At 40.9% G+C, this 26,282-nt stretch overlaps 1 protein-coding gene and 1 long non-coding RNA gene across 17 annotated transcripts in view; one reads left to right on the top strand and one right to left on the bottom strand.

Annotated features, from left to right (window-relative positions):
* ADAM23 (ADAM metallopeptidase domain 23) overlaps positions 1-26,282 on the bottom strand; it is a 317,233-nt gene that overhangs the window by 197,420 nt on the left and 93,531 nt on the right. For 7 of the 16 annotated variants that reach the window (XM_042949894.1, XM_042949897.1, XM_042949896.1 and 4 more), the window contains exons 1-2: positions 2,477-2,690; positions 1,096-1,313 (exon numbers count right to left, since the gene is read on the bottom strand). In XM_042949894.1, coding sequence (XP_042805828.1) covers positions 1,096-1,313; positions 2,477-2,690 — 432 coding nt within the window. Of the gene's footprint in view, positions 1-1,095; positions 1,314-2,476; positions 2,691-8,800; positions 8,892-10,311; positions 10,887-12,024; positions 12,134-24,863; positions 25,037-26,282 lie in introns of those variants that run through there. The other 9 variants (XM_042949899.1, XM_042949903.1, XM_042949901.1 and 6 more) reach the window with 5 other exon arrangements.
* Positions 3,164-8,790, top strand: LOC122226542. Its single transcript, XR_006205659.1, has 3 exons — positions 3,164-3,242; positions 4,061-4,130; positions 8,570-8,790. It is a non-coding gene; the product is annotated as an uncharacterized LOC122226542 (long non-coding RNA).

Below are 26,282 nucleotides of genomic sequence, written 5' to 3'. Positions count from 1 at the left end.
GAAGTTTATATTAGCCATTTTACAATCTTCGGAAAATCACCCAAAGCCTTAAATTTCTAACTCCTCATTTGTAAAATGGGAATAAATACCATTACCACTTACCTATGTTTTAGAAAACAAATCAAAACAATGATATGAACCACAGATACTTTTCTTAAACACTAGATGTTAGACAGTTACTGCTTTTCTCAATTGAACAGGTATAGTCCAAAGTAAAATATCTGACATACAAACTCTATTCTCTGCTCCTGATAAAGAATGGAGGCACTGATGACCAACCCGTTGTATAAATCTGCTTGGCACCCAAAATATTACTAACTCAAATAAAGAGCAGTAAGCAAGAAAAAAAGATCCTTCAAACTCTTTGGACATTAAGCCCCTCATCTTCTGTTGAATGCCTTTTTAAAAATCAGTGTCACTTTCTGAACCAACTGGAAAGTAAAGCAACGACTCACAACGAATGCAGATGAAGTCTTGAAGGACTATGATGGCCAAAACTGGTCTCTATATTACATAAACAGTTTGTATATATTCGCTATAATCTTTTTAAATGCCAAATTGTTTACCTGCTGAAAATATGTCAGAAAAAAAGTATTTTTTACTCTGATCAATTAAAGAAGTTTAAAATCAAAGTTAAACACTCAGTTTCTATGTGAAAGTGATAGGGACTCTGCAGACAAATAGCCTCATAGAGCAATCTTCTGTTTGCAGACTGAAAGCAGTTTTCATCATGGGGTGTAGAACACTGCACCCTTATAAAAAGCCTCACAGAAATAAGTCAGGACCATAAACATACTCACTTAACTACCCTTCAGTGTCCAATGCAACTTAAAGACACATGGACCACATTTCAGCTATTGGATTTAAAAAGCCATAAGAAATTCAAATTCCACATTAGTGTCAGAGAGAAAAAAACAAACAGCAATCCTATCCCAGTAGATCCCAGGTTTACTTCCTCCAGTCTCTATCATAATATTGATTGATTTCCTAATAAAATGTTGCAGTAAAATTTGTGAAATCGGATTCTGGCAGCAAATCAAATCAAAAGACAACTCTCCATGGCAGCTACTTTTACATACCCAGACCCATGCCTACCTTGTTATGTTTTTGCTGGTGTCTCGTCTTTGTGTCAAGAACATGATAAGGGCTTTCCGAGTCTTGGTTGATGTAATATATGAGTCTTGAAGGCAGTGTGATTTCTTTCTGCATTGCATTCCTGTAACTGGTATCATTGCTGCTATTTTGTTGCGATGTGTTGTCTTCATCTGCCAGGACTTCCAAATTTTTTTCTGCAGTTTCATTCCAATGCGGAGCTGGGGTGGGGGGGGGTGCACAAAGATACACAAATACACACATATGCCCAATAAATACATACGTACTACAATGTTTTTCCATCAATTGCAAAAACAAAGTTTTCTATTTATAAGCAGGTAAGAAGTAGAGACACAGCAAAGCAAGTTATCCCAACAATGAAATGGCCTGGATAGGTTAATGGCCAGTGAGGCTTATACGACAATGTACTATTTATTGTCTTAGTGTTTTTTATGTGTATTTCTAACCAGTCTCAAATCTACACTTCTAAGTATGGGGAGTCGGGGTGGGGGGGTGGAATGGACTTGAAGGAAGACGTTAAATGAACATGCTCAGAGGTTTTGACCCTCTTCTCCATCCCTTGAGTCTACAGAAAGCTCAATGGGACTCTGACTAGGAGTATCCCATCGGAGAGCTAAGAATGCTCCTAAGATAACTGGAGTGCTGAATTCACGGGCACGGGTTGTCAATTGATGCATTAAACAAAACAGACAATTCCTTTTTCTTTAAACTTTGAGACGAGCAAAAATTCTCTGCCATAGAGGGAAGCAGATGCTGGCAGCGTTCCAATTCCTTTTATTTTCCTGCCAAGGCCAGCTTTCTGCTTCCACTGATTTCCAATCATCGACGTATTGAATATCATATTATGTTAATTGTTCATTATAATGACAAGCATTTTGAGAATTACAAACTAAAGGTCTCTCTCTCCGAAGTTTCCCTCCCCCATCTTAAGTCCAACAGCAGTGAATAAACCCAGCAGGCGATGTGAGGAAACAACACATTACCACTATCGTTATTACAGCCTCCCGCATTCACATCCAGGCTCTCCACCCAAGAAGCAACTTGCTCCCTCACTGCATTTACCGTCCACCGGTTTCCCCTCCGCCAAGTTACACAGATCGCTGAGGGACCCCGCATCCACTAAATACCTTCCAGTGGAACCGACAGTAATTGGAATGGGTTTTTAGTGAATGCAACAGAAACGGACTTCAAAAAGTGAACTGGAATGAACAGGGGTTTGGGAAAGAGGTGGAGAGGCAGGCAGGGTGGCTGGGAAAGGCCGGGCCCGGGACGTGTCCGGAGCGCACGGACCCGCGTGCCCTTCGCTTTCCTCTGCAGGGGCCCGCAGGCAAGGCAATGCAAAGGGCACCGGGGCCATACCCACCGCTGGGTGCAGCAGCCCCCCAGGCACGGGGCCGGGACGAGGTGGCGAGTGGAGGCAGCAGGAGAAGGACGAGGAGCAGGCGGCAGGGCGGCGCGCGGGCCAGGGCGCGGGCAGGCGCCGGGCCGGCGGGGCCGCCGCGGGGGCCGCCGGAGGCTCGGGGAAGGCTGTAGCCCGCCAGGGGCGGCCGCCGGGAGCTGCTGCCGGGCGGCTTCATGGCTCATAGCTCCCGGGCGCCGCTCGGTGTGGCCAGCGAGAGCGCCGGGCTGGGCTGCGGGGAGGCTGCGGGCGGAGCCGGTCACGCCGGCTCAGCGCGCATGGTGCCGCCGCGGGCAGGGGGCCGGGGCTCGGGGCTCGGGACTAGGGGCTGGGCGGCGCCCCCTCCCCTGCTCGCCTCTCAGCCCCTCCCGGGCGGCCGCTGAAGAGTCCGGGGGTCCTAGTCGCTCCGCCAACTTGGAGCCTCCCCAGATGCTCCTCCCTCCCTGCGGCGGGCGCGGCCGCTCCAGCAACTGCGGGGGCTGCTGCTGGGGCTGAGGATGCTGAGACGGCGCGTGAGAGCGAGCGGCGCGGGGGCGCGCGGCGCGGGCGTGCGCCCCGCCCTCGAGAGCGCGCCCGAGCGCGCCTTCGGGTCCTGATGCTGATGCTGATGCCGATACGGATGCCGTTGCTATTGCCTGGCACAGGACGCACTGCGCATGCTTTATCGTGGAGGAAAAGGGAGAGGGAAAAAAAGCAGCAGAGTGATGCAGCATCCCAGGCAGCATCAGAGGTGACGGTGGCATCTTCAGAGGTGGGGGCGGGAGAGGGGGGTGGCTGGCAATAAGAGATTAGCCAGAGGGGAAGAAAGAAGCGTACCGCGGTTTCCAGGCCAGAGACAAAGATGATTTAGGAGAAACAATCAACCAGAGAAATCTACCTGCCTCTCCCACCACCCCAGATCTTAAATACTCCCCCCTCCTATTCCAACCCCCTTCTCCGGGAGACCCTAAGGCCAAGCATTTCCTTCCTAATCCTTTATTTTTTTCCTTCCTGCAAATTAATATAAAGGATTGCGGCCGGAGAGGTAAAAATAGCGCTGCTCCTCATTCAGCTGGCTCTTAGCCGGTGAAAAGAGGACTGCGAAGCACGTTTGCTCGTTGCAGGCTGGTGAGGGCTGGTGGGCGCGCTGAGCCAGGAGGCCTCGCAGCGAGCCAGACTCCTGCGCAGGAATCCCCAGAGCTGGGGCGCTCCCCCTCCGCCCCACCCCCACTCCCGGGCCTCTGTCCCCTGTGCCTATGCGTAGGGGCTTTTCCGAAAGCTGAAGAACCCGGAAGGGTGTTTGCTCAAAAGTTCAGAAAGCGTGACTGGGTGTATCTGGGAAGACTTAGAAACCAAGTGTGTGGCAGCTATTTGGGGAAATCCATCGTTTGTCAGCCATCTGGGTGGACTTGCACTGGGGAGGACACACCACAGATTTTGAGATCCAGCCCTGACTTCTTCAGAGTAAGGGGGCGATTTTTCTCTTGCTGCTGTAAAAAAATGTAAATCCAGAGTCCCTGAGTTAGGTAGGTTAGCAGCCACTAAATCCTATGGTTTGTTTCCATTTAGGGCCTGTGACATATTTCTGCCCCCAAAGCCCCACAATGCAAGCTTTCCTTTATTCATCCATCCAATGGCGGTGAGTGATAACAATGTTGTCTTACTCCATTATTAGTATTTAAAATGGAGATTATAACATCCACTGCGGGGGATCCAGAGTTCCAAAACTAAAAGAAAAAACTACGAGTATAAAGCACCATAGTGATGACAGGGTTTAGTGTTGTTGGCCATATTCTCCACCCTAAAGAGGTTCAGAAAAAGGCTTCCCCAAATGTGCCACTTTGGCATGTGGATTATTTAGAGCTGAAGGCAATGGAAACCCTGTGGGCTCAAGAGAAAATTTTGCCCCTCCCTTAACTGCCTAAAAGAATTTAAATTGGGGATCTTTCTCAGAATAAGAGTTACTACCAAGGATAACATTTATCTGAGTGACCCCCATACAGCAATGCAAGCATCTAATTACCAAACATGTGCTTATTCTTATTGCCAGGTGCATTGACCTTCTCTCCTTTGGAACCCCCAGCGCCTATCCCATTCCTCAGCCCAGGATAGTGTATATATCTCAGTTCACCTTTCTGTTTTGAGAACTCCCATGTATGTAGAGTTCTCATATGTATGAAATTCAATTTTATTTTTCTCCTTTAATCTGTCTTGTGTCAGTTTAACTCTTAGGCCGGCCAGAAGAACCTTTGAAATATAGAGGAAAATTTTTCCACCCCAACAACCCCCATTTAACAAAGAAGGAAGAGGTGGGGAGTGGGGAAAGAGATGGAAGGAGGGAGGAAGGCAGACAGATAATACAGAGACCAGAGATCACAGAGCTGTTACGGGGTTAAACACTAATATTAGCTCATCCTCTCTATATCATAACTAAGATATTAACTTATTATCACACATGTATTAATGTAAACTTGTAACTGATGCTGGTTTCCCCCAAATGAGGGCAGCAGTAATGATCCCTTTGGCTCAGTATTGTCCCTAGAACCTAGTATGGTGTTTGTGGCACCAAGAAGGCACTCAGAAAATATGTCATCAATAAATAAACAAAAATGTGTGGTGCACTATAGCAGGAGTCACACTGGAGCAAGCTGATGAACACTTCTTCCTCCCTGTAGTTCCTACTTGTGGTCAGTGTTCTTGAGGGTGTCCCAAGACAAGCATGTCTTGGCTAAGTTTTCCCAACTTATATTTGATATAATGCTATTATCTTGAAAAAGGGCTTGGGAGGAAGGAGGTGTACAAGGAATGAGAAAAAAGAAGGAAATGAAAGACGCAAAGATGCAGTTATTTGAAAGGACTCTCCTGCAATTAGTGACAATGTCTCAAAGCCTGTTCCACCCTCTTGCACTGCTGGTGGGAATGCAAACCGGTGCAGCCACTCTGGAAAACAGTGTGGAGTTTCCTCAAAATACTAAAAATAGATTACCCTATGACCCAGCAATGGCACTGCTAGGAATTGACCCAAGGGATACAGGAGTGCTGATGCATAGGGGCACTTGTACCCCAATGTTTATAGCAGCACTTTCAACAATAGCCAAATTATGGAAAGAGCCTAAATGTCCATCAGCTGATGAATGGATAAAGAAGATGTGGTTTATATATACAATGGAATACTACTTGGCAATGAGAAAGAATGAAATCTGGCCATTTGTAGCAACATGGATGGAACTGGAGAGTGTTATGCTAAGTGAAATAAGTCATACAGAGAAAGACAGATACCATATGTTTTCACTCCTATGTGGATCCTGAGAAACTTGACAGAAGACCATGGGGAAGGGGAAGGAAAAAAAAAAGTTAGAGAGGGAGGGAGCCAAACCATAAGAGACTCTTAAAAACTGAGAACAAACTGAGGGTCGATGGAGGGTGGGAGGGTGGGGAGGGTGGGTGATGGGAATTGAGGAGGGCACCTGTTGGTGTGAGCACTGGGTGTTGTATGGAAACCAATTTGGCATTAAATTTCATATTAAAAAATAATAATAAATAAAGTGCAAAAAAAAAAAGTCTATTCCAGTAAATAAAGCTATCTGTCAACCTGGACCAAGTGAACATCCACCAGTTTAAGCCACCATTCCATGCACTCAAGGAACAGAATGAGGACTCATTTCAGTTTCTAATAAGGAGCAGGAGTGTTTACAGGAAGTTGTCTTTTGCACTATAATCAAAAGACTGCATTTATTTGCAGAACTTTAATGTTTACAGGCATGGCTGGAGGCAAATGAGATAGTGAGTTACAGAAGGAGTAAACCACTCAGAAAAACTTACCAGAAGTTTGTTCCTTAAACCATATATTTCAGTGAAGGTTAAAAACTGAATCAGAAAAAAATTTTTTTTGAGGGGAGGGGGGAAAGAGCACCCGTGTGCGCGCACATGCGTATGAGTTGGGGGAGGGGCAAAGGGAGAGGTAGAAAGAATCTTAAGCAGGCTCTGTACCCAGCACAGAGCCCAATGCAGGGCTGGATCTCACAACTGTGAGATCATGACCTGAGCTGAAATCAAGAGTTGGACGCCTAAGCAACTGAGCCACCCAGGTACCCTCCCCACCCAGAATTAAATATTCTTTAAGTGGATAATTTGTTAGATTGGAAATATTCTTATCAGATAGTTTAGAATATTTATGGTTATGCAGTTTAGTTCCAAATATTATCTGTGCTCTCGTGATATTTAATACTTCGTTAATCACCACCTGGTGCTTTGCTCTATATTCATGTTTGTGCTGTCACCTTCCCCTCTCAAAAAAATACTGAACTAGGCTGCATCCTGGTCATCTCTGATGCCCAGAGCCTACAATAGTACCTGGAATGGAGTCAGCACTCAATAAATGTGTGCTGAGTAGACAGCCAATCACAGGCAGAAGAGGGAAGCATTCAGCAAGCTGGATTCGAATGTAGAAAGGGATGTATGAGAAGTCTGAGTGCTGTGATAGCTCTGGTTAGATATGTGTGCTGCATTCCAAGGACATCAGGGACCATTGGAGTGGCCTGGTCAAAGTGACAGGCATGGAAATCTGCTGCAGTCGTAGGTGAAGGCAGGAGACCAGAAGATCCTTGGGAAGGAAATTAACCGAGTGATATGGACACCAAGTGAACGCAAACAAGGGGATGTGCGACCAGTGTCCAGAAAGAGTAGCCATACTGCTCACGTAAGTGGTTCAGTTGGTCTGGTTCTGGAAGACACCAGAAGTCCTCTCTTTACAGGGGCAGAACTGGACCCACTTTATAACCAGTGAGAAAACTGGGCCTGGACAAGACCATGTAAAATCAAGGGTAGAAATATTAGATTTGGAAGGCCTCTGCCTCTAGCGCACTGAGACTCTGGGGGAGAAGGGAGATAAAGGCATCACAGAAAAGGGGCCTTGGTGGGTGAAAGCTGGCAAAAAAGGAGGGTGACGTAACAGAGCAGATGCGCAAGTATAATTAGAATGGAAGAACGATTTGGCCAAAAAGCCAAGGTCAAAGAAGGCATGCAGCAAACTAGTGGATGGCAATGATGTCGGGGAGCGGTCTGCAGAGTGACAGCAACAGCACAAACAAGGGCCAAGGGTGGCTGGGCTCAGTGTCAAGAGAGCTGGCTGGGGGCAGATCCCGTACAGATTCCGCTCAGGGAGGTTTCTCCCTCTCTTTTTAGAATGGCTGTGAAGACTGAGTTTGCGAGTGGCAATTAATATCACCAAAGAAAGAAGACAGTGTGCTTTTGGGGAAAGTGAAAAAAAAAAAGGAGTGAGATCTATTACTGGTGCTTTGCACGTGGTTCAAGGGTCAGCAAACAGTTTCTATAAAGGGCCAGATAGTAAATAGTTTAGGCCTTGTGTGCCATATGGTCTCTGACGCATATTCCTTTTTTTTTTTTTTTTACAACCCTTTTAAAAATGTAAAAAGCATGCAGCCTACAGGCCTAGTTTGTCAACTTACCATTTTTAACTATATGTGTGTATATATATCTATCTTAAGGTTAACATTTTTCATCAACTGCACTATCTCCTATGCTTGTGAGCAGAAAAGCATATGCAATGCTATACATGACTCTAACTCCAAACAAAGCCACTTCTCACTGAAATTTAACTATCCATTTAATTAACAATATAGTTGCTTAATTCTTTTTTTCAACTTTTTTTAAATGTTTATTTATTCCAGAGAGACAGAGACAGACAGAACGTGAGCAGGGAGGGGGCAGAGAGAGAAAGACGGAGGCACAGAATCTGAAGTGGGCTCCAGGCTCTGAGCTGTCAGCACAGCCCCGACGCGGGGCTAAAACCCATGAACCGTGAGATCATGATCCGAGCCAAAGTCGGACGCTTAACCGACTGAGCCATCCATGCGCCCCGTGTAGTTGCTTCATTCTTAATTCACATGCATCACTTGAAGGGATTCTTAAGGAAAGAAGCATTGCTCTGTTTTAGAGATAATTCCCAAACTTAGACAATGGAGGGGAATGTCAGAAACCATTTCCCAAAAAAGCACAGATACTGAAAGATCCCAGACTTTCCTTTTGTTTTGCCAAGGTGTATTTTCTGGTGAGCAGACAGATGCTGAATAAATGCTACAGCCATGACAGCTGAGGGGATGGAGTAACGCTCAGTGGCAGCCCTTCCTGGAGCCTGTTGCCATCAGTGATCTGCCTGCATTCCCCAAAACTCAGTCCTAAGAGGCTGTGAGGCAACAGGTATGTTCTCCTGACACAGGGCCACACCCAACATCTCAGGCAACCTTCAAGTTCATGAAAAATCAGTCTACAAGTCTATGGTAAATATACCTGTGCTCGTTCTGAAGAAGAGACCACAGTGGAACAATTCCAGAAGTCAGGATGTGACTTATTCCAACAGTGTTCCAACAGTATTATTTTTCTGGGAAAAGAAAAGATATTTACTATCAAAACTGCAATGGCCACAGACATTTCTAGGGGAATAGTCGAACACACAAAAATGTATCAAACTGCCGAAGTGTGAAAATATCTAAAGAAAGGTGACCCCTCTTAAAACCTAAAACTAAGGGGGTGCCTGGGTGGTTCAGTCGACTGAGCATCCAACTCTTGATTTCGGCTCAGGTCATGATCCCAGGATCGTGAGATCAGACCCCCAAATTGGGCTCTGTGCTGAGCAGGGGGCCTGCTTAAGATTCTCTCTCTCCCTCTGCCCCTCCCTCGCTGGTGCATGCTCTCTCACCCTCTCTTCCTCTCTCCAATAAAATTTTTAAAAAATGAAAAAAACTATAATTAAGTTTATAACAATATAACAGTTGTTATATTAACAATATTATGTTATAGGAAGGATAATTAAGACTTCCTGACAGAATAAGATACATTTGAAACACAGTTTAATTTTTTTTCCCCATGACACACACATTAGGCTAGTTTACCCACAGTTTAGAGCATTTACAAGCTGTAGCGCAAAGGGATAAAGCAGCATGTCGTGGTGATTGGTGGTGATGATATATGCTATGCAAAGCTTAGAGGAATTGTGGTTAATAAGAATAATCTGAGTCAACACATAATCATTAAGCCTTCACCAGGTCCCAGAGCAACACCAGGAATTTCTGCAGAAGGAAATTGCCACATAGGATTGGGTGGGAGGTGGGGGGACCTCAACTACTTTTAGAGACAGCAATTGAATTTTATCGGAAAAGATTAGAACCCCAGCAACAGAATTAATATACCTATGATAATCCCTAACATTTGCATAGTAACAATAGCTAAGCCCTTTAATAATGTCTGCTTTAATAATTACTGTGCATTTACACATCACAAAGTAGTTTTATCTGTTTTATTTTATTTGATCCTCAATTTTGTGACATGGAGAGAGCAAATACTACCATGTTTTAGAAGCTCTATCTTAAGATGTGAGGACACTAAGGCTCACTGATTTTGCAGTGATTCTCTACCCTGGCTGCACATCCAATTACCTAGAGAGCTTTAACAACTTATCAATGCCTGACAATTTAGAATCTTCAAGAGTGGGATCCAACATCAGTGTTTTTAATATCCTCCCAGATTAATTGAATGTGCAGCTAGGGTTAAATGCAATGGGCCAATGGATTTCCCAAGATCATACAGCTGCTTGACATCATAACTGGAATTGGAACCCTGAATTCAAGTCCTATTCTGTTCCTGAGGTCTTTTTTCCCCATGTCTGCTCTTTTCACAAGTTAACCTTGAACCAGGAATGATACAAAAAAAAAAAAAAACAAAAAAAACCAAAAACAGTTTAGTATAATTGCCACAGGACTTAAGAAAATATAGAATTAGAAAACATTTGAGTCAGAAATTACCTTTGAGATCATCTAGGAATTCAAAGTCATTATTGTACAATCATAGAAGCAAAGGAGCAGAGTTAAAGCTTGTTGCTCAAGGTCACATCAATCTGTGGCAGAGCTGGGACTGGATTCAGGTTTTCTTTTTCCAGGCTTTCCAGTACTTTCTATCATGCTGTGTACATGGTTTGTTTAAAAAAAAAAAATTGACTTGCAAAAATCCTGGTCAGTCTACAGTGTAATCCATTTCCGATCTCCCATATGGCATTGCTTTGTAAACACAAAGAAGGTTGTAGCTCTGAAGTCTCGGTCCCAATAGGACCAGTCCCTCTACACCCAGTCCCATAGTCTGGCTGCATAAAGGAGCCGCACATCGCAGCACTGGAAGCTGTCCAACATGAACGAAAAGTACTGTGGGGGAGGCCCCGTGCAACCTCAGAGGAAATCCATCCAAATACAATAGCTATTGTCCTCCTACCTCTCTAGTCTTTTGTGTCTCAGATATTTCCAAGGGATAATTTTTTCATCTAGTGAATTTTCTTGTACTACCTTCAGTATATCTTCAGAATTCGACAACTGTAGCTTCTTAAATCCTGTTTTAGATAGTCCCAAATTCAGTGAGAAACAGAAAAGAACACAAGAAATAATAAAAACAAGACAATAACAAGGAGAAGGAGGAGGGAGAAGAGGAATTATTTATACGGCACCTACTGTGTGCCAGATACTGAGTTAAGCCCTTTATCTAGACACCTCATTTAATTTCAGGCAATTCTAAGAAGGAACTACTTTTTTTTAAACATTTTTTAAAGTTTATTTATTTATTTTGAGAGAAACAGGGGTGGGACATAGAGCGAGAGGCAGAGAGAGAGAGAGAATCCCAAATGGGTTCCACGACGTCGGTGCAGAGCCCGATGAGGGCTCAAACCATGAGACCATGACTCCAGCCGAAATCAAGAGTCAGTCACTTGACTGTCTGACCCACCCAGGTGCCCAAGGAACTACCATTATTGCCCCCAGTTTGACTGAGGAGGGAACTGTGACTTCGGGAAGTGAAGAAATGTCCATGGTCATGTGACCACTAAGAAGCAGAGTTGGGTCAGGAGCCATGTTTGCCTGACTCTAAAGAAGCAAAATCTACTTGACCACCGCCCCAAAACAAAATACCTGAAACTGTCTCTTGAAAGGATCTATAATATTTTTAAATCATGGCACTTGGCTATAAATACAATTTAAAATTTTATTTTGTCTGTTTAAAACCACCGACATATTGATCCATACACAGAACTGTTCAGAATTATGTTCCTAACTCCTTACTAGAGAATTCTGAATGCAGCCATTCTATACAATTATTTGTATAATTCCAAAACAAAATCAATTATGGTGCAGATATTTGTTTCTTACATTGAAGTACCACTCCCTAAGAGAGGGCCAAGAATCTCACTTACTAGAGAATTTAATTTTTTCTATACTTTAAATTAACCACGTCATCACCCATTAGATTTAGTTTAATCTGATCAACACTATAATTAGCAACATTTATTAATCTACCCTATTAAGTATTAATATTATATTTTGCCAACATATTAACGTGTTGAGATTTCTAAAGACATAACTATGAAAGCTTAAACCTTGATCAGTAGTCATTATATATTTTTATTCTGTTCTTCTAAGGCAAAAAGAACAGCTAACATTTATAGAGCTCCTTAGATCATATAATATGCTTTTGCTCACCTTTTGTCATTTCCTATACTGCAGCACATAAATTAAAGCTGAGCCAGCTAGATTATCTCTGTTAGCTTGTCATGGGATTAGACTATTCATATCGTGGATACAGACGTGGCTGAGGGACAGAGAACAAATGATCGACACAGAAAGTCACTTCTCCAGAAGGAAAAGAGAAACTTGAGGATTCTCCAGAGACAAGTTTTAAGACTTTTTACTTGCTATTCTGATAAATTATCTAAGGGGTATATTGCATGCTAAAATGCCCTATCCCGCAGAACACAGTAAGTTTTTCCATGTAATAAAATGTTTGGGTGAACTGAGATAAACTATAAACAAATTTTCTGAGGCTGTGTGACATGGCCAAAAAACTAATAAAAGAATTTTATTATCAACAAGTTTTGAAATGAGTAACCTAAACTATTTATATATCTAAATAGCTATACATCCCACCTTCAAACATCACTGCACCCATGGTTTATTATCCAAATTGCAGCTGGCAATAACACGCACACATGCGCGTACGCGCGCGCACACACACACACACACACACACACACACACACCCTTTCAACTCCAATGTGGGAAACAGACTGTGGAATTGACTGCCTCCTGAATAAAACAACTTCATCTAAAAATGACAGCAAAACAATACTGATAATCAAATATAAAATATGACACACCAAACTATGACATACAAGTCCTATAAAGAAATTAAACATGATCCAGGAAAAGGCATTTTAAATGACCAAGCTGCTGCCAGATGAAAACACCTAAAAAGATAAGAACCATACCATCTGGCAAGATAAATAATGAGGATATTTTCAAAGACTTTAAAATCATGAACAGTATACGGGGCGCCTGGGCAGCTGAGTCTCTTAAGCGACCAACTTCCGCTCAGGTCATGATCTCACCATTTGTGAGTCAAGCCTTGCGTGGGGCTCTGTGCTGAGAGCCGGAGACTGGAACCTGGAGCCTGCTTCAAGATTCTGTGTCTCCCTCTTTCTCTGCCTCTCTCCAGCTCATGCCCTGTTTCTCTCTCAGAAATAAATAAACTTTAAAAAATAATAATTTAAAATCATGACCAGGGTAGATAAGGTGAGCATAACCATCCAAATCCTAAAATATGTTGGGAGAGAGCCAAAGCATAAGAGACTGTTAAAAACTGAGAACAAACTGAGGGTTGATGGGGGGTGGGAGGGAGGGCAGGGTGGGAGGGAGGGCAGGGTGGGTGATGGGTATTGAAGAGGGAACCTTTTGGGATGAGCACTGGGTGTTGTATGGAAACCAATTTGACAGTAAATTTCATATATTAAAAAATAAAAAAAATAAAAATAAATTAAAAAAAAATCCTAAAATATGTTCATGAAGGGGTAGCATCTGAAATTTGAGTGATAGATTTTGTGCAAGTAACAAGTAGCACCACACATTGTGTTAAATTAATTTGTAGTGGACCCTTCTTGGGGAACCTCCCCTACTCAGGTATCTCCCCACTTCTGAAAATGTTCTAAGAAATAGGTCCCCATGATTAGGTCTATAATCCATGGTCTTGCTCCCCGAGTTCCTCTCCAAATCCAGCCATAGTTTGTTCATTTACAATCAGGTACCTGACCTAAGATGGACCACTCACACTGTTTGATCTTCCAGGCACATTTGACTGACTCACTATGGCCAATCAAGTCCTTACTTGAAACTTTCTTAAGACTTTTTTTAGAGCAGTTTAAGGTTTGCAGCAAAGTTGAAGGCAAGGTACAGCAATTTCCCATATACTCCCTGCCTCCTCCGTTATCACATCCCCTACCAGCGGTACATTCATTACAACTGATGAACCTGTACTGACACATTATCACCAAAAGCCCATAGTTTACATAACTATCACTCTTGGTTGTTGTACATTCTATGGATACGGACAAATGTATGACATACATCCGTCATTATGGTATCATACAGAGTATTTTTACTGCCCTAAATATCCTCTATGCTTTGCGTATTTACCCTTCTTCCCCCAGCTCTGGACAACTACTAAACTTTTTACGTCTCCATATTTTTGCCTTTTCCAGAATGACATATATTTGGAATTATGTAGCCTTTTCAGACTGGCTTCTTTCACTTAGTAGTAATTTTACAGTTCCTTCACATTTTTTCATAGTTTGATAGCTCATGTATTTTTAGTGTTGTATAATATTCCATTGTCTGGATGCACCACTGTTGATTTAGTCATTTTCCTATTGAAGTACATCATGGTTGCTTTGAAGTTCTGGCAATTATGAATAAAGCTGCTATAAACATCTGTGTGCAGGCTTTTGTGTGAACGTAAGTTTTCAATTCCTTTGAGTAAATACCAAGAAGAATGCTTGCTGATCATATGGTAAGAGTATGATTAGTTTTATATGAAACCACTAAACTGTCTTCCAAAGTGAATGTTCCGTTTTGCATTCCCATCTCAATATATAAGAACTTCTGTTGTCCCACATCCTTGCCAGCATTTGGTGCTATCAGTGTTGTAGATTTTTGGCCATTCTAATAGATATGTAATGGTATCATTGTTTTTTAATTTGCATTTCCCTGATGACATATGGCATGGAGCATCTTTTCATACACTTATTTCTATCTGTGTATGTTCTTTGGCAAGATATTTGTTCGTGTCATTGGCCCATTTTTAAATTCAGTTGTTTTTTCTATTGTTGAGCTTTTTCTAATGTTTATTTATTTATTTTTGAGAGAGAGAGAGGAAGAGGAGGAGGAGGGGCAGAAAGAGAGGGAGACAAAGAATCCCAAGCAAGCTCCATGCCATCAGCGCAGAGCCCAAAGCAGGGCTTACACTCATGAACCATGAGATCATGATCTGAGCCAAAACCAAGAGTTGGACACTTAGCCAACCAAACCACCAAGGTACCCCTTTTATTGTTGAGCTTTAAGAGTTCTTTGTATATTTGGTACAACAGTCCTTTCTCAAATGTGTCTTTTGCAAATATTTTCTCCCATCTATGGCTTGTCTTTTTACTCTCTTGACATTGTTTTTTGCAGAGCATAAATTTTTAATTTTAATGAAGTCCAGCTTACAATTATTTCTTTCATGGATTGTACCTTTGTCAATATCCACAAAATAACCTGCTGAGGTTTTGATTGGGATTGCATTAAATCTATAGATCAAGTTGGAAAGAACTGACATCTTGACAATATTAAATCTTCTTATCCATAAACATGAAATATCTTTTATTTTGTTCATCAGAGTCTTGTAGTTTTATTCATATAGATCTTGCGTATTTTGCTAGATTTATACCTAAGTATTTTACTTTTGGGAGTTCTAATATAAATGGTATTGTGTTTTTAATTTCAAATTCCACTTGTTCATTGCTGGTATATAAGAAAGCAGTTAACTTTTGTATATTAACCTTGTGTCCTGCAACTTTGCTATAATTGCTAGTCAGTTCCAGGACTTTTGTTGTTGTTGATGCTTTTGTATTTTCTACATAGATGATATCACCTGTGAAGAAACACGATTTTACTTCTTCCTTTCCTATCTGTATACCTTTTATTTCCTTTTCTTGTGTTATTGCATTAGCTAGAATCCAGTATGATGTTGAAAAGGAGTGGGGAGGGGTGCCTGGGTGGCTCAGTCAGTTAAGCGTCTGACTTCGGCTCAGGTCATGATCTCGTGGTTTGTGAGTTTGAGCCCCACGTCCAGCTCTGTGCTGACAGCTCAGAGCCAGGAGCCTGCTTCGGATTCTGTGTCTCCCCTTCTCTCTGCCCCTCCCCTGCTTGTGCTCTGCCTCTGTTTCTCAATAATAAATAAACATTAAAAAAAATTAAAAAGAAAAGAAAAGGAGAGGGGAGATCCTTGCCTTATAAGAACTTTTCTTAAACTGAAACTAGAAAAAGAGAGTGGGTCCCTCTATGGGGTTATAAAGCCCAACAATATCGTTTCTCATTGTACAGAAGTTGAAAATAATGCCCATTGGCCATGAGAAGCACTAAGAGGATCCTAATAAGGAGACCAAAAGAATTTCTTTTCCAAACCGAGGAACTTTTGAGAGTGAAATGGGTGTTATTAATATTTAAGCCAAAAGAGGACATGTAAGCCAAAAATGTCTTAGAAAAACTCATATGTATGGCCCCCCTAGTCCTTATTAGTAAACAGACAATAATGAAAGAAAAGAACAATGACCATTCTTACACATTTACTTTTGTATGCAGTATTTGAATATTGCAGAGACTGGTTTTGAAAAAAATAATCTTCACTTTAATTGTTGTACTAAAGTTAATTAAATGATTTTTTATTATTTCTGGTTACTGTAGGGAAACATTAAAAACAACAAAAATAGGGACACCTGAGTGGCTCAGTTGGTAGAGCATGTGACTCTTGATCTCGGGGTCATGAGTTCAAGCCTGTTGAGCACAGAGCTTACCTTAAAAAAAATAGCAAAAAGATAGTATAGTTAACATGGAGCTGTGATGCCCAGAATGTCCCTCAAAAAATGTTTGTTGCCCTAGCTGATGGGACTTGTATAGCAGACACTCTCAGATGTCAGCCCCTTTAGGGATTGCTTCAATGTCAGAGAGTAATACCACTCCCAGGCATGCCTAAGATCACACCATTCCATGGGTGATCCACATTGAACTGGTTTAGGAAGGGATATAAAGGCCTGACCACTTCAAAAAAAAAAAAAAAAAAGAGGAAAGACTCAAATAAACAAAATCACTAATGAAAGGGGAGGAATAACAACCAACATCACAGAAATACAAGCAATTGTAAGAGAATATTATGAAAAATTATATGCCAACAAATTGGACAACCTAGAAGAAATGGATAAATTCCTAGATACATATAACTTACCCAAACTGAAGCAGGAAGAAATAGAGAATTTGAACAGATCAATTACCAGCAATGAAATTAAATTAGTAATCAAAGAACTCCCAACAAACAAAGTCCAAGACCACACAGCTTTTCAGGAAAATTCTACCAAACATTTAAAGAAGAGTTAATACTTATTTTTCTCAAACTATTCCAAAACACAGAAGAGGAAGGAAAACTTCCTCTATGAAGAACAACATTACCCTGATAGCAAAACCAGATAAAGGCACCATAAAAAAAAGAGAGAGAGAGAGAGAGAACTACAGGCCAGTATCACTGATGAACAGAGATGCAAAAGTTGTCAACAAAATACTAACAAACCAAATCCAACAATACTTTGAAAAACCATTCACCACAATTAAGTGAGATTTATTGCTGGGATGCAAGGGTGGTTCAGTATTCACAAACCAATAAATGTGATACATCACATCAATAAAAGAAAGGATAAAAACCATATAATCATTTCAATAGGTGCAGAAAAAGCACTTGACAAAGTACAACATCCACTCATGATAAAAAACCCTTAACAAAATAGAGTTAGAGGGAATGTACCTCAACATAATAAAAGCCTTATATGAAAAGCCCACAGCCAACATCATACTCAATGGGGAACCACTGAGAGCCTCTCCCCTAAGGTCAGAAACAAGACCAAGATGTCCACTCTCACCACTCTTATTCAGTATAGGTCTGTAAGTGCTGGCCACAGTAACCAGACAAGAAAAAGAAATAAAAGACATCCAAATTGGTAAGGAGGGAGTAAAACTTTCACTGTTTGCAGATAACATGATACTGTATGAGGAAAACCCTAAAGACTCCACCAAAAAAATAGAACTGACATACAAATTCGATAAAGTCATAGGATACAAAATCAATGTGCAGAAATATGTTGCATCTCTAAACACTAATAACGAAGCAGCAGAAAGAGAAATTAAGAAAACAATCCCAGTTATAGTTGCACCAAAAATATTAAAATGCCTAGGAATAAGCTTAACCAAAGAGGTAAACAACCTGTGCTCTGAAAACTAGAAAACATTGATAAAAGTAATTGAAGATGACACAAAGAAATGCAAAGACGTTCCATGTCATGGGTTGGAAGAATAAATATTGTTAAATGTCTACACTACCCAGAGCAATCTACAGATTTAATGCACTCCCTATTAAAATACCAAAACCATTTTTCACAGAACTAGGACAAACTAACCTAAAATTTGTATGAAACCACAAAGGACCCCAAATAGCCAAAGCAATGCTGAAAGAGAAAAATAAAACTCAAGGTATCACAATTCCAGACTTCAGGTTATATAACAAAGCTGTTGTAATCAAAACAGCTGTTGTAATCAAAACAGTATATGGCACAAAAATAGACATATAGATCAATAGAGCATAACAGAAGACCCAGGAACAAACTTGCAATTATATGGTCAATTAGTCTTTGACAAAGAAGGCAAGACTATGCAATGGGAAAAAGTCTCTTCAACAAATGGTGTTGGGAAAACTGGATAGCTAAATGCAAAAGGATAAAACTGGACCACTTTCTTACACCGTACACAAAAATAAACTCAGAATATACTAAATGTGAGACCTGAAACAATAAAAATCTTAGAAGAGAGCACAGGCAGAAAATTCTCTAACATTGGCCATAAAAACTTCTTTCTACATATGTCTCCTGAGGCAAGGGAAATAATAGCAAAAATAAACCACTTGGACTACTTCGAAATAAAAAGCTTCTGTACAGCAAAAAAAAAATAATCAACCAACCTAAACAGCACCCTACCGAATGGGAGAAGATATTTGCAAATTACATATCCGATAAAGGGTTAGTATTCAAAATACACAAAGAACTGACCCAACTCAACACTCAACAAATAATCCAATAAAAAATGGGTAGAAGACATGAACACCTTCAAAGAAGACACACACGTGGCCAAAAGACCCATGAAAAGATGCTCGGCATCACTCAGCATCAGGGAAATTCAAATCAAAACCACAGTGAGATATCACCTCACACTTGTCAGAATGGCTAAAATGAAAAATACAAGAAACAATAAGTGTTCATGAGGATGCGGAGGAAAAGGAAACCTCGTGCACTATTGGTGGGAATGTAAACTGGTGCAGCCACTGTGGAAGACAGACAGCATGGAGTTTCCTCAAAAAGTTAAAAACAGAACTTCTCTACAATTCAGCAATCACACTACTAGGTATTTACCCCCAAAATACAAAAACACTAATTCAAAGAGATATATGCATCTGTATATTTATTTCAGCATTATTTACAATAGCCAAACTATGGAAGCAGCCCAAGCGTCTGTCAATAGATAAATGAATAAAGAAGATGTGGTGAGGGCGCCTGGGAGGCTCAGTCAGTTGGGCGTCCGACTTCGGCTCAGGTCACGATCTCGCGGTCCATGAGTTCGAGCCCCGCGTCGGGCTCTGTGCTGACAGCTCAGAGCCTGGAGCCTGCTTCGGTTTCTATGTCTCCCTCTCTCTCTGCCCCTCCTCCATTCACGCTCTGCCTCTCTGCCTTTCAAAAATGAATAAATGTTAAAAAAAAATTTTTTAAAGAGGTGGTGTGTGTACATACAATGGAATACTAATCAGTTATAAAAAAAGAATGAAACCTTGCCAGTTGCAACAACATGGACGGAGCTAGAGGGTATAATGCTAAGCAAAATAAATCAGTCAGAGAAAGACAAATACCATATGATTGCAATTATATGTGGCATTTAAGAAGAAAAACAAATGAGCAAGGTAAGAAAAGAGATACAAACCAAGAAACAGACTCTTAACTATAGAGAACAAACTGGTGGTTACCAGAGGGGAGTTCGGTGGGAGCATGGGTGAAATAGAGTGAAAAGAATTAACGAGTACACTTGTCGGGGCACCTGGGTGGCTCAGGTGGCTAAGGGTCCAGCTTCGGCTCATGTCATGATCTCACGGTTCGTGAGTTCAAGCCTTGTGTGGGGCTCTGTGCTGACAGCTCGGAGCCTGGAGTCTGTTTCAGATGCTGTGGCTCTCTGTCTCTCTGCCCCTCCCCCACTCATGTTCTGCCTCAAAAAAGTAAATAAACATTAAAGACTACACTTCTTATGATAAGCGCTGAGTAATGGGTAGAATTGTTGAATGACTATATTGTACTCCTGAAACTAGTTTAACACTGTATGTTGACTATACTGGAATTAAAATGAAAAACTTATTGGGGCGCCTGGGTAGCTCAGTCAGTTAAGCTTCCAACTCTTGGTTTCGGCTCAGGTCATGATCTCATTGTTCATGAGTCTGAGCCCTAATCAACTGGGGGATTCTCTCTCTCCCTCTCTCTACCCCTCCCCTGCTCACGCATACACATGTATGCACTTTCTCTCTCTCTCTCTCTCTCTCTCTCTCTCTCTCTCTCTCTCTCCCCCTCTCTCAAAATAAATAAATAAACTTTTAAAAAACTTATAAACAGGGACACCTGGGCGGCTCAGTTGGTTAAGTGTCCGTCTTCGGCTCAGGTCATGATCTCACGGTTCGTGAGTTCGAGCCCCACGTGGGGCTCTGTGCTGACAGCTCAGAGCCTGTAGCCTTCTTTGGATTCTGTGTCTCCCTCTCTCTCTTCCCCCTCCCCCACTTGTGCACCCCCCCTCTCAAAAATAAACATTTTAAGAAAATAAAAAATAAAAAACTTATAAACAAATAAATGCCTGACCTTTCTGACTTACATTGCCAGATGTAGCAAATGAAAATACAAGACATTCAGTTAAATTTGAATGTCAGATAAATAATGAATAATTTTTAGTGTAAGTATGCCTCATCCATCTTTGCTACTAAACTAAAACTACACAAGTGGTAGTTTCTTAAAGGATGGTTGCATGTAGAACTTAAGACAGTATCATTGAATATTTTACACTGTTACGTTAAATACATAGGGCTTCTTGCACATGTAATTGACGGCTATTTTACCCAATGTATTTGTTTAGATGGGGCATATTTATAATATAGTAGAGCTAGGATTGCTATGGTCTTCTTTTTTTCAAGTTTATTTATTTCTTTTGAGAGAGAGAGAGAGCACAAATGGGGGAGAGAGAGAGAGAATCCCAAGCAAGCTCTGTGCTGCAAGCATGGAGCCCAACACGGAACTCAAACCCATGAACGGGGAGATCATGACCTGAGCCAAAATCAATAATCAGATGCTCAGCCAACTGGGCCACCCCGGCGCCCCCGTTCTGGTCTTTGTATCAACTTTATGATATATCTGAGCCCTGTGCAATCAAAATGTATACACATTCATTTCCATTTTATTGTCTTTTAAAGAGAAATACTGGTAGTTAATCTTCGATTTACTGACCCTGGTATTTCACGTTCTAAGTCAAGAAGGCAATCCTCAATTACAACATTATTCTTTTGGGGATACACAACACATTTGGTGTTGATCTGCCTTACTGAACAGCGTATGGGAAACGTAATTTCGCAAAACTCAGGAACTGCTGGGAACAGCAGAAGGCACAACTGTGCAGTGGGAGGAACATGCAACTCAAGGCTGAAGAATCAAAGGTCATGTTTCAGCCTTATGAGGAATTTAAAAAGTGGTATCTATGAAAGTGTTTGCTAAATTCTAACATACTGCAAACTTGCCAATGATCATATTTTGGAACTTACAGTTAGTTAAATGTTTGCTGGTTGATATAAATTATCATAAGGAAGTAACAGGTTTGGTTTATGTCTCTGATATTTAATATTTATCTCATGGAAGACAACGATGCTTTACTATAGCATGAGCCTTGGGACAAATCATCAGCTGTAGTTTGGTGGTACCCAAGGACGCGTATTTCATTTCATTTTCTGGGACTCTTCTGAGAAATGGGGCAATGTTTGTGACTGAAAAGCCACCGTATGGGGTAGAGCACTGCATATACATATTATATTGTAGGGGTTTTGTTATTATTAATATATATATTCCTTAGTACCTAGGGTTTCTTTTCCTTTTATCATCATACCAAGTGTTCATCTATTTTATTGGCTCTCTGTCAATCACTATGAAGAAATGAGATGCTCAGTCAACCAGGTGAGGGAAACACAAAAGGAACCACCTCCAGTCCAGTACCAGGATACATAAAGGTAACAACAGTAGTTATGATCTCTACTTGAAGAAGTTCAACCTATACCCACTCTGCTATGAACCCACACTTTGCTCTATCCCTCCACTGCCAGTCCCTCCCCTGCCCTACCACTGCTCCCTTGGCCATCTAGCTTCCCATTGCTTCTGTCCCCTCACTGTCCTTGCATCTCTCCCTAGCTTTTCTAGAATCATTTTCTCTCTTATCTAATCCCTTGTGATCAGTATTCCTTAGGGTGACTATGGAGTATATAGCTTTTGTCATGGCTTTGGAATAATTTCTCAGAAATTAAGATACGCTAAACAGTCCAATAGGTCAACCAGGAACCATGCAGAGTGCTGTGGGGCTTTGTTAAGCAACGATTAGGGAGGGTAAGCTGAAAGAATGCGCCTATAACAAGGGAGCCTCCATTTTCAATGAGGGAGTACTGGGATGGGAGAGGGAGAAGCAATGCCTCTAACAAATTTGGCCACATACTCATTTTGCCTGGGATCAAGCCTATCTGCAGATTCTGCTGGCCATTTTTGTTTATTGCAGATGGAAAGTTCACATGGTTGTTCCAAAGCAAAAGGAAATATTACCGGAATATTGAAAATTTGGATAATGAAAATAGCACAACAGAAGGAAGCTGGTCATATTTAAAATAAAATAAAGTTAGAGAAAAATAGAAGAAATCATGGTATGAAAGAAGTTCTGGGTCAAAAGTCATTAAATTCATCCTCCCTCTCAGAACAGAGATTCCATCTATAACAGGAATAGAAAAGTCAAATGCCTAGAAGGACCAGACAGGTAATGAAAAAAGTGAAGGTATCATGCAATTAGGAGTGGTGGGGGGGCACCTGGGTGGCTCAGTCGGTTAAGTGTCAGACTCTTGGATCGGCTCATGTCATGATCTCACGGCTCGCGAGTTTGAGCCCCGCATAGGGCTCTGCGCTGACAGTGCAGAGCCTGCTTGGAATTCATTCTCTCTCCCTCTCTCTGCCCCTCCCCTGCATGCATGAGCTCTGTCTTTCCCTCCCTCTCTCTCTCTCCCCCCCCCCCCAAAATAAATAAAGAAAAGAAAAGGAAAAAAAAAAAGAAGAAGTTGTTGGGACTGTGGCCAAAAGGGAACACGCGCCTTGTCTACATGGGGCAGTCCCTACACAGCTCTATCCAGTTGTGATCTTCAGTTAAATGGGCCCGTTGCTGCTAGTTCTCCTAATATTTCAAGAGGAATTGGAAATCCAGATTTTTGGTGACTTTTAAAAGAGATTAAATATTACCTACTTATTCAAATGTTTTAAAATGGTGGGAGATGGGCTAGGTTGGTGAGGGTATTAAGGAGGGTACTTGTGATGAGCCCTGGGTGTTGTATGTAAGTGACGAATCACTGAATGCTACTTCTGAAACCAATATTGCACTGTATATTAACTAACTAAAATAAAAGTAATACAAAAAACTTTAAAAAGTTTTTTAAAGAAAAATTAAATAATTAAATTAAGTTAAATTAAATTAAATTAAATTAAATTAATAAATAAAATAAAAATACCTCCTGAACTCAAAGACAACGTGAAAGTGAGCCACACTTGGCTCACAACCATTCCTCTTGCTCTGCACAAAAAAAACCTGACTGTAGCCCAACACACATTTCAATAGTTTTAATCCTGAACTCTTTCTTACACTGAACCAAAGACCATAGTGGCATAACTTCCACTCTAGATCATATGAACTCTGTCCTTCAGATCAAGACAGAATAACCCTGTTTCGTGTATCTCCCTTCTGTTCTTGAAATACGTCCTTCAAAAACAAAATGCCTAAGCCTTTATCACCTCTTTCCTTTCTAATCCATCCAATCCCTCTTTGCTCTCCAAATTTTTTTTTCTTAATTTATCACTGGGTTATGCTTTTCTTTAAATTTTGTTTAGTTTTCACCTTGCTCCTTCTCAGGTACCTACAGAGACTCTCTATTGTCTTTGGTTTCAAGTGCCTCTGTAATTTGACACATGGTTACCTATTTTAATCTCCCAGTTTATACCTTCTGCTCTGACATATTGTTAGCGAGAAATTATTCTTCCATTCTCTATGTTTCTTTCCAAAGCATATTGGAAGTCTATTACATTCTACTCCTAGCTTCTCTCTGTCCCTTTACTGTCTCCACCCTTGGGGTACAGATGAGATTTATCTGATGAGTAAAATTGAAAAGAATAATCTGAGCTGGACATACTCAGACCAACTTCCCTTTCTCTTCTACTGGGATTGAGCTGCCCACAGAGAATAGAAGTCCTCCAACAGTAACAGAGTGATGTTTCAGCCTCCAACCCTCCTTTAAATTGTACAGAATCTGTTGAGACAACTAGGCAGCTATTTATTGGGCTCTCTGAAAAATACAGTCCACCATGTTTTTTCTCACCTCAGAAGATTCTGAAATGCCACAGATCACTCACTGTAATGGAAAGGAACCTTGGAGAATATTTAGTTCAGTATCATTATATATTAGAGATAGGAAAAGTGAATCCCCAAAAATTTAAGTAACTTGCCCCAAACTAGTTAGTTAGTAGTAGACACTAAACAAGATTTTTAAAACAGGATTTAGAAGTTTGAAAAAAATTGGATTAACCATTAAAAAATGTCTATTGGTATATGGCAAAATTCAAAATTATCATCTTGGATTAATAATTATAAATTCTGATCAAATAGTTTTACTGTAATATTTATATACTGTATTAGTTATGAGTACATTAAAAATCTAAACTCTAGTTTATTTTATTAAAGGTAGCCTCATGGCTTGGAACTCTGGTAATTCATATTACTCAAAAAAGCACTGTATTAGAGAAAAATATATCCAATATGATATATACACAGACAAACACACACACACACACACACACACGTAAAGAAATTTATTATAAGGAATTGGCTCACCCAATCATGGAGGCTGAGAAGTCTCAGGATCTTAGCCAGCAGGTGGAAAGCCATGAAAGTCAATATATAATTCTAGCCTGACTTTGAAGGCCTGAGAACCAGGAGAGCCAATGGTGTAAGTTCCAATTTGAAAACCAGTAGGCTCAGGACCAAAGTTGAGCCAGTGTTTCAGTCTGAGTCGAAGGGCCAGAAAAAAATCAATGTCTCAGCTCAAATAGGCAGGAGGAGTTCCCTCTTATTCACAAGAGAGTCAGTCTTTTTGTTTTATTCAGGCCTTCAGCTGATTGGATGTGGCCCACTCACATTAGGGAGGCAATCTGCTTCACTCAGTCTACCAATTCAAATGTTTATCTCATGCAAAAACTCTCATAGACACATCCAGCAGAATGTTTGACCAAATATCTGGGCCATGTGGCCCAGTCAAGTTGACATGTAAAATTAACCATTCACAAAGTCCACCCCTTGTCAGCTTGGCACCCATATAAATCTCCTTAAACCATACTTAATCTCAGAATAAAGACAATAACAAGGTCATAATTCTGCCAAACATGATATAACTATCATGCATACAAACAAAAATGGACTAGCTCTTTCCACAGAAGAGGGCATAAAGTCCTTGAGTGACTTTTATTCTTCTCCTTGATATCCATAACTCAAATTGGTAACTTAAATACTGTGATGTAAATTGAACAATAAATACTATGACATAAATTCCATACCTCTATGTTACATAATAAAGGAATAAGAGAAGGAAGAAAACAAAAACATTTGAGATGTATGTCATATATATGTATAATATATGTGATAGATACATATATGATGGATATCTATAAATATAAACATGTATATATGTAAATATACACATTTGTAATCAAAAAAATTTATAAGGAGGAAATACTCCTGGCAGTTACAGTAACTGGTCATGTGGTTATAACTGGTATTTATTTATTTATTTATTTATTTATTTATTGAGAGAGTGAGTGCATGTACACACACATGCAGGCACCATACTCAGCACATAGCCTGATGCGGGGCTCAGTCCCACAACTGTGACATCATGACCTGAGCCAAAATCGAGAGTTGGATGCGCAACCAACGGAGTCACCCAGGTGCCCCTGTAACGGGTATTTATGACTACCTTCTTACAAAACCCATTCTGTATTTCCTTTGCCTTCAGGCAGCACTTCATCTGATTGTAATTCTTTACTTAGTGGGATGGCCCAAACCTTCATTCCTGAAGGGTCTGAGTCATTAGTTTTCCTGTTTAGATTGGTTGTTGTAGTTTTCTATTGACCTTTACCACAGGGCATGGTGATACTCAGAGATGCCCAAGCAGGATGGCAGTATAAGAATTTCTAGTACTTGTCTCCTACCAGCAACACCAATTGGAATAACTATCCATGCATGAAAATAGATTCC

Source organism: Panthera leo, chromosome C1 (assembly GCF_018350215.1).
Source record: "Panthera leo isolate Ple1 chromosome C1, P.leo_Ple1_pat1.1, whole genome shotgun sequence".
NCBI lineage: Eukaryota > Metazoa > Chordata > Mammalia > Carnivora > Felidae > Panthera > Panthera leo.
Note: the sequence above shows the minus strand (reverse complement) of the source record. Positions and strands in the feature narration are given on the sequence as shown.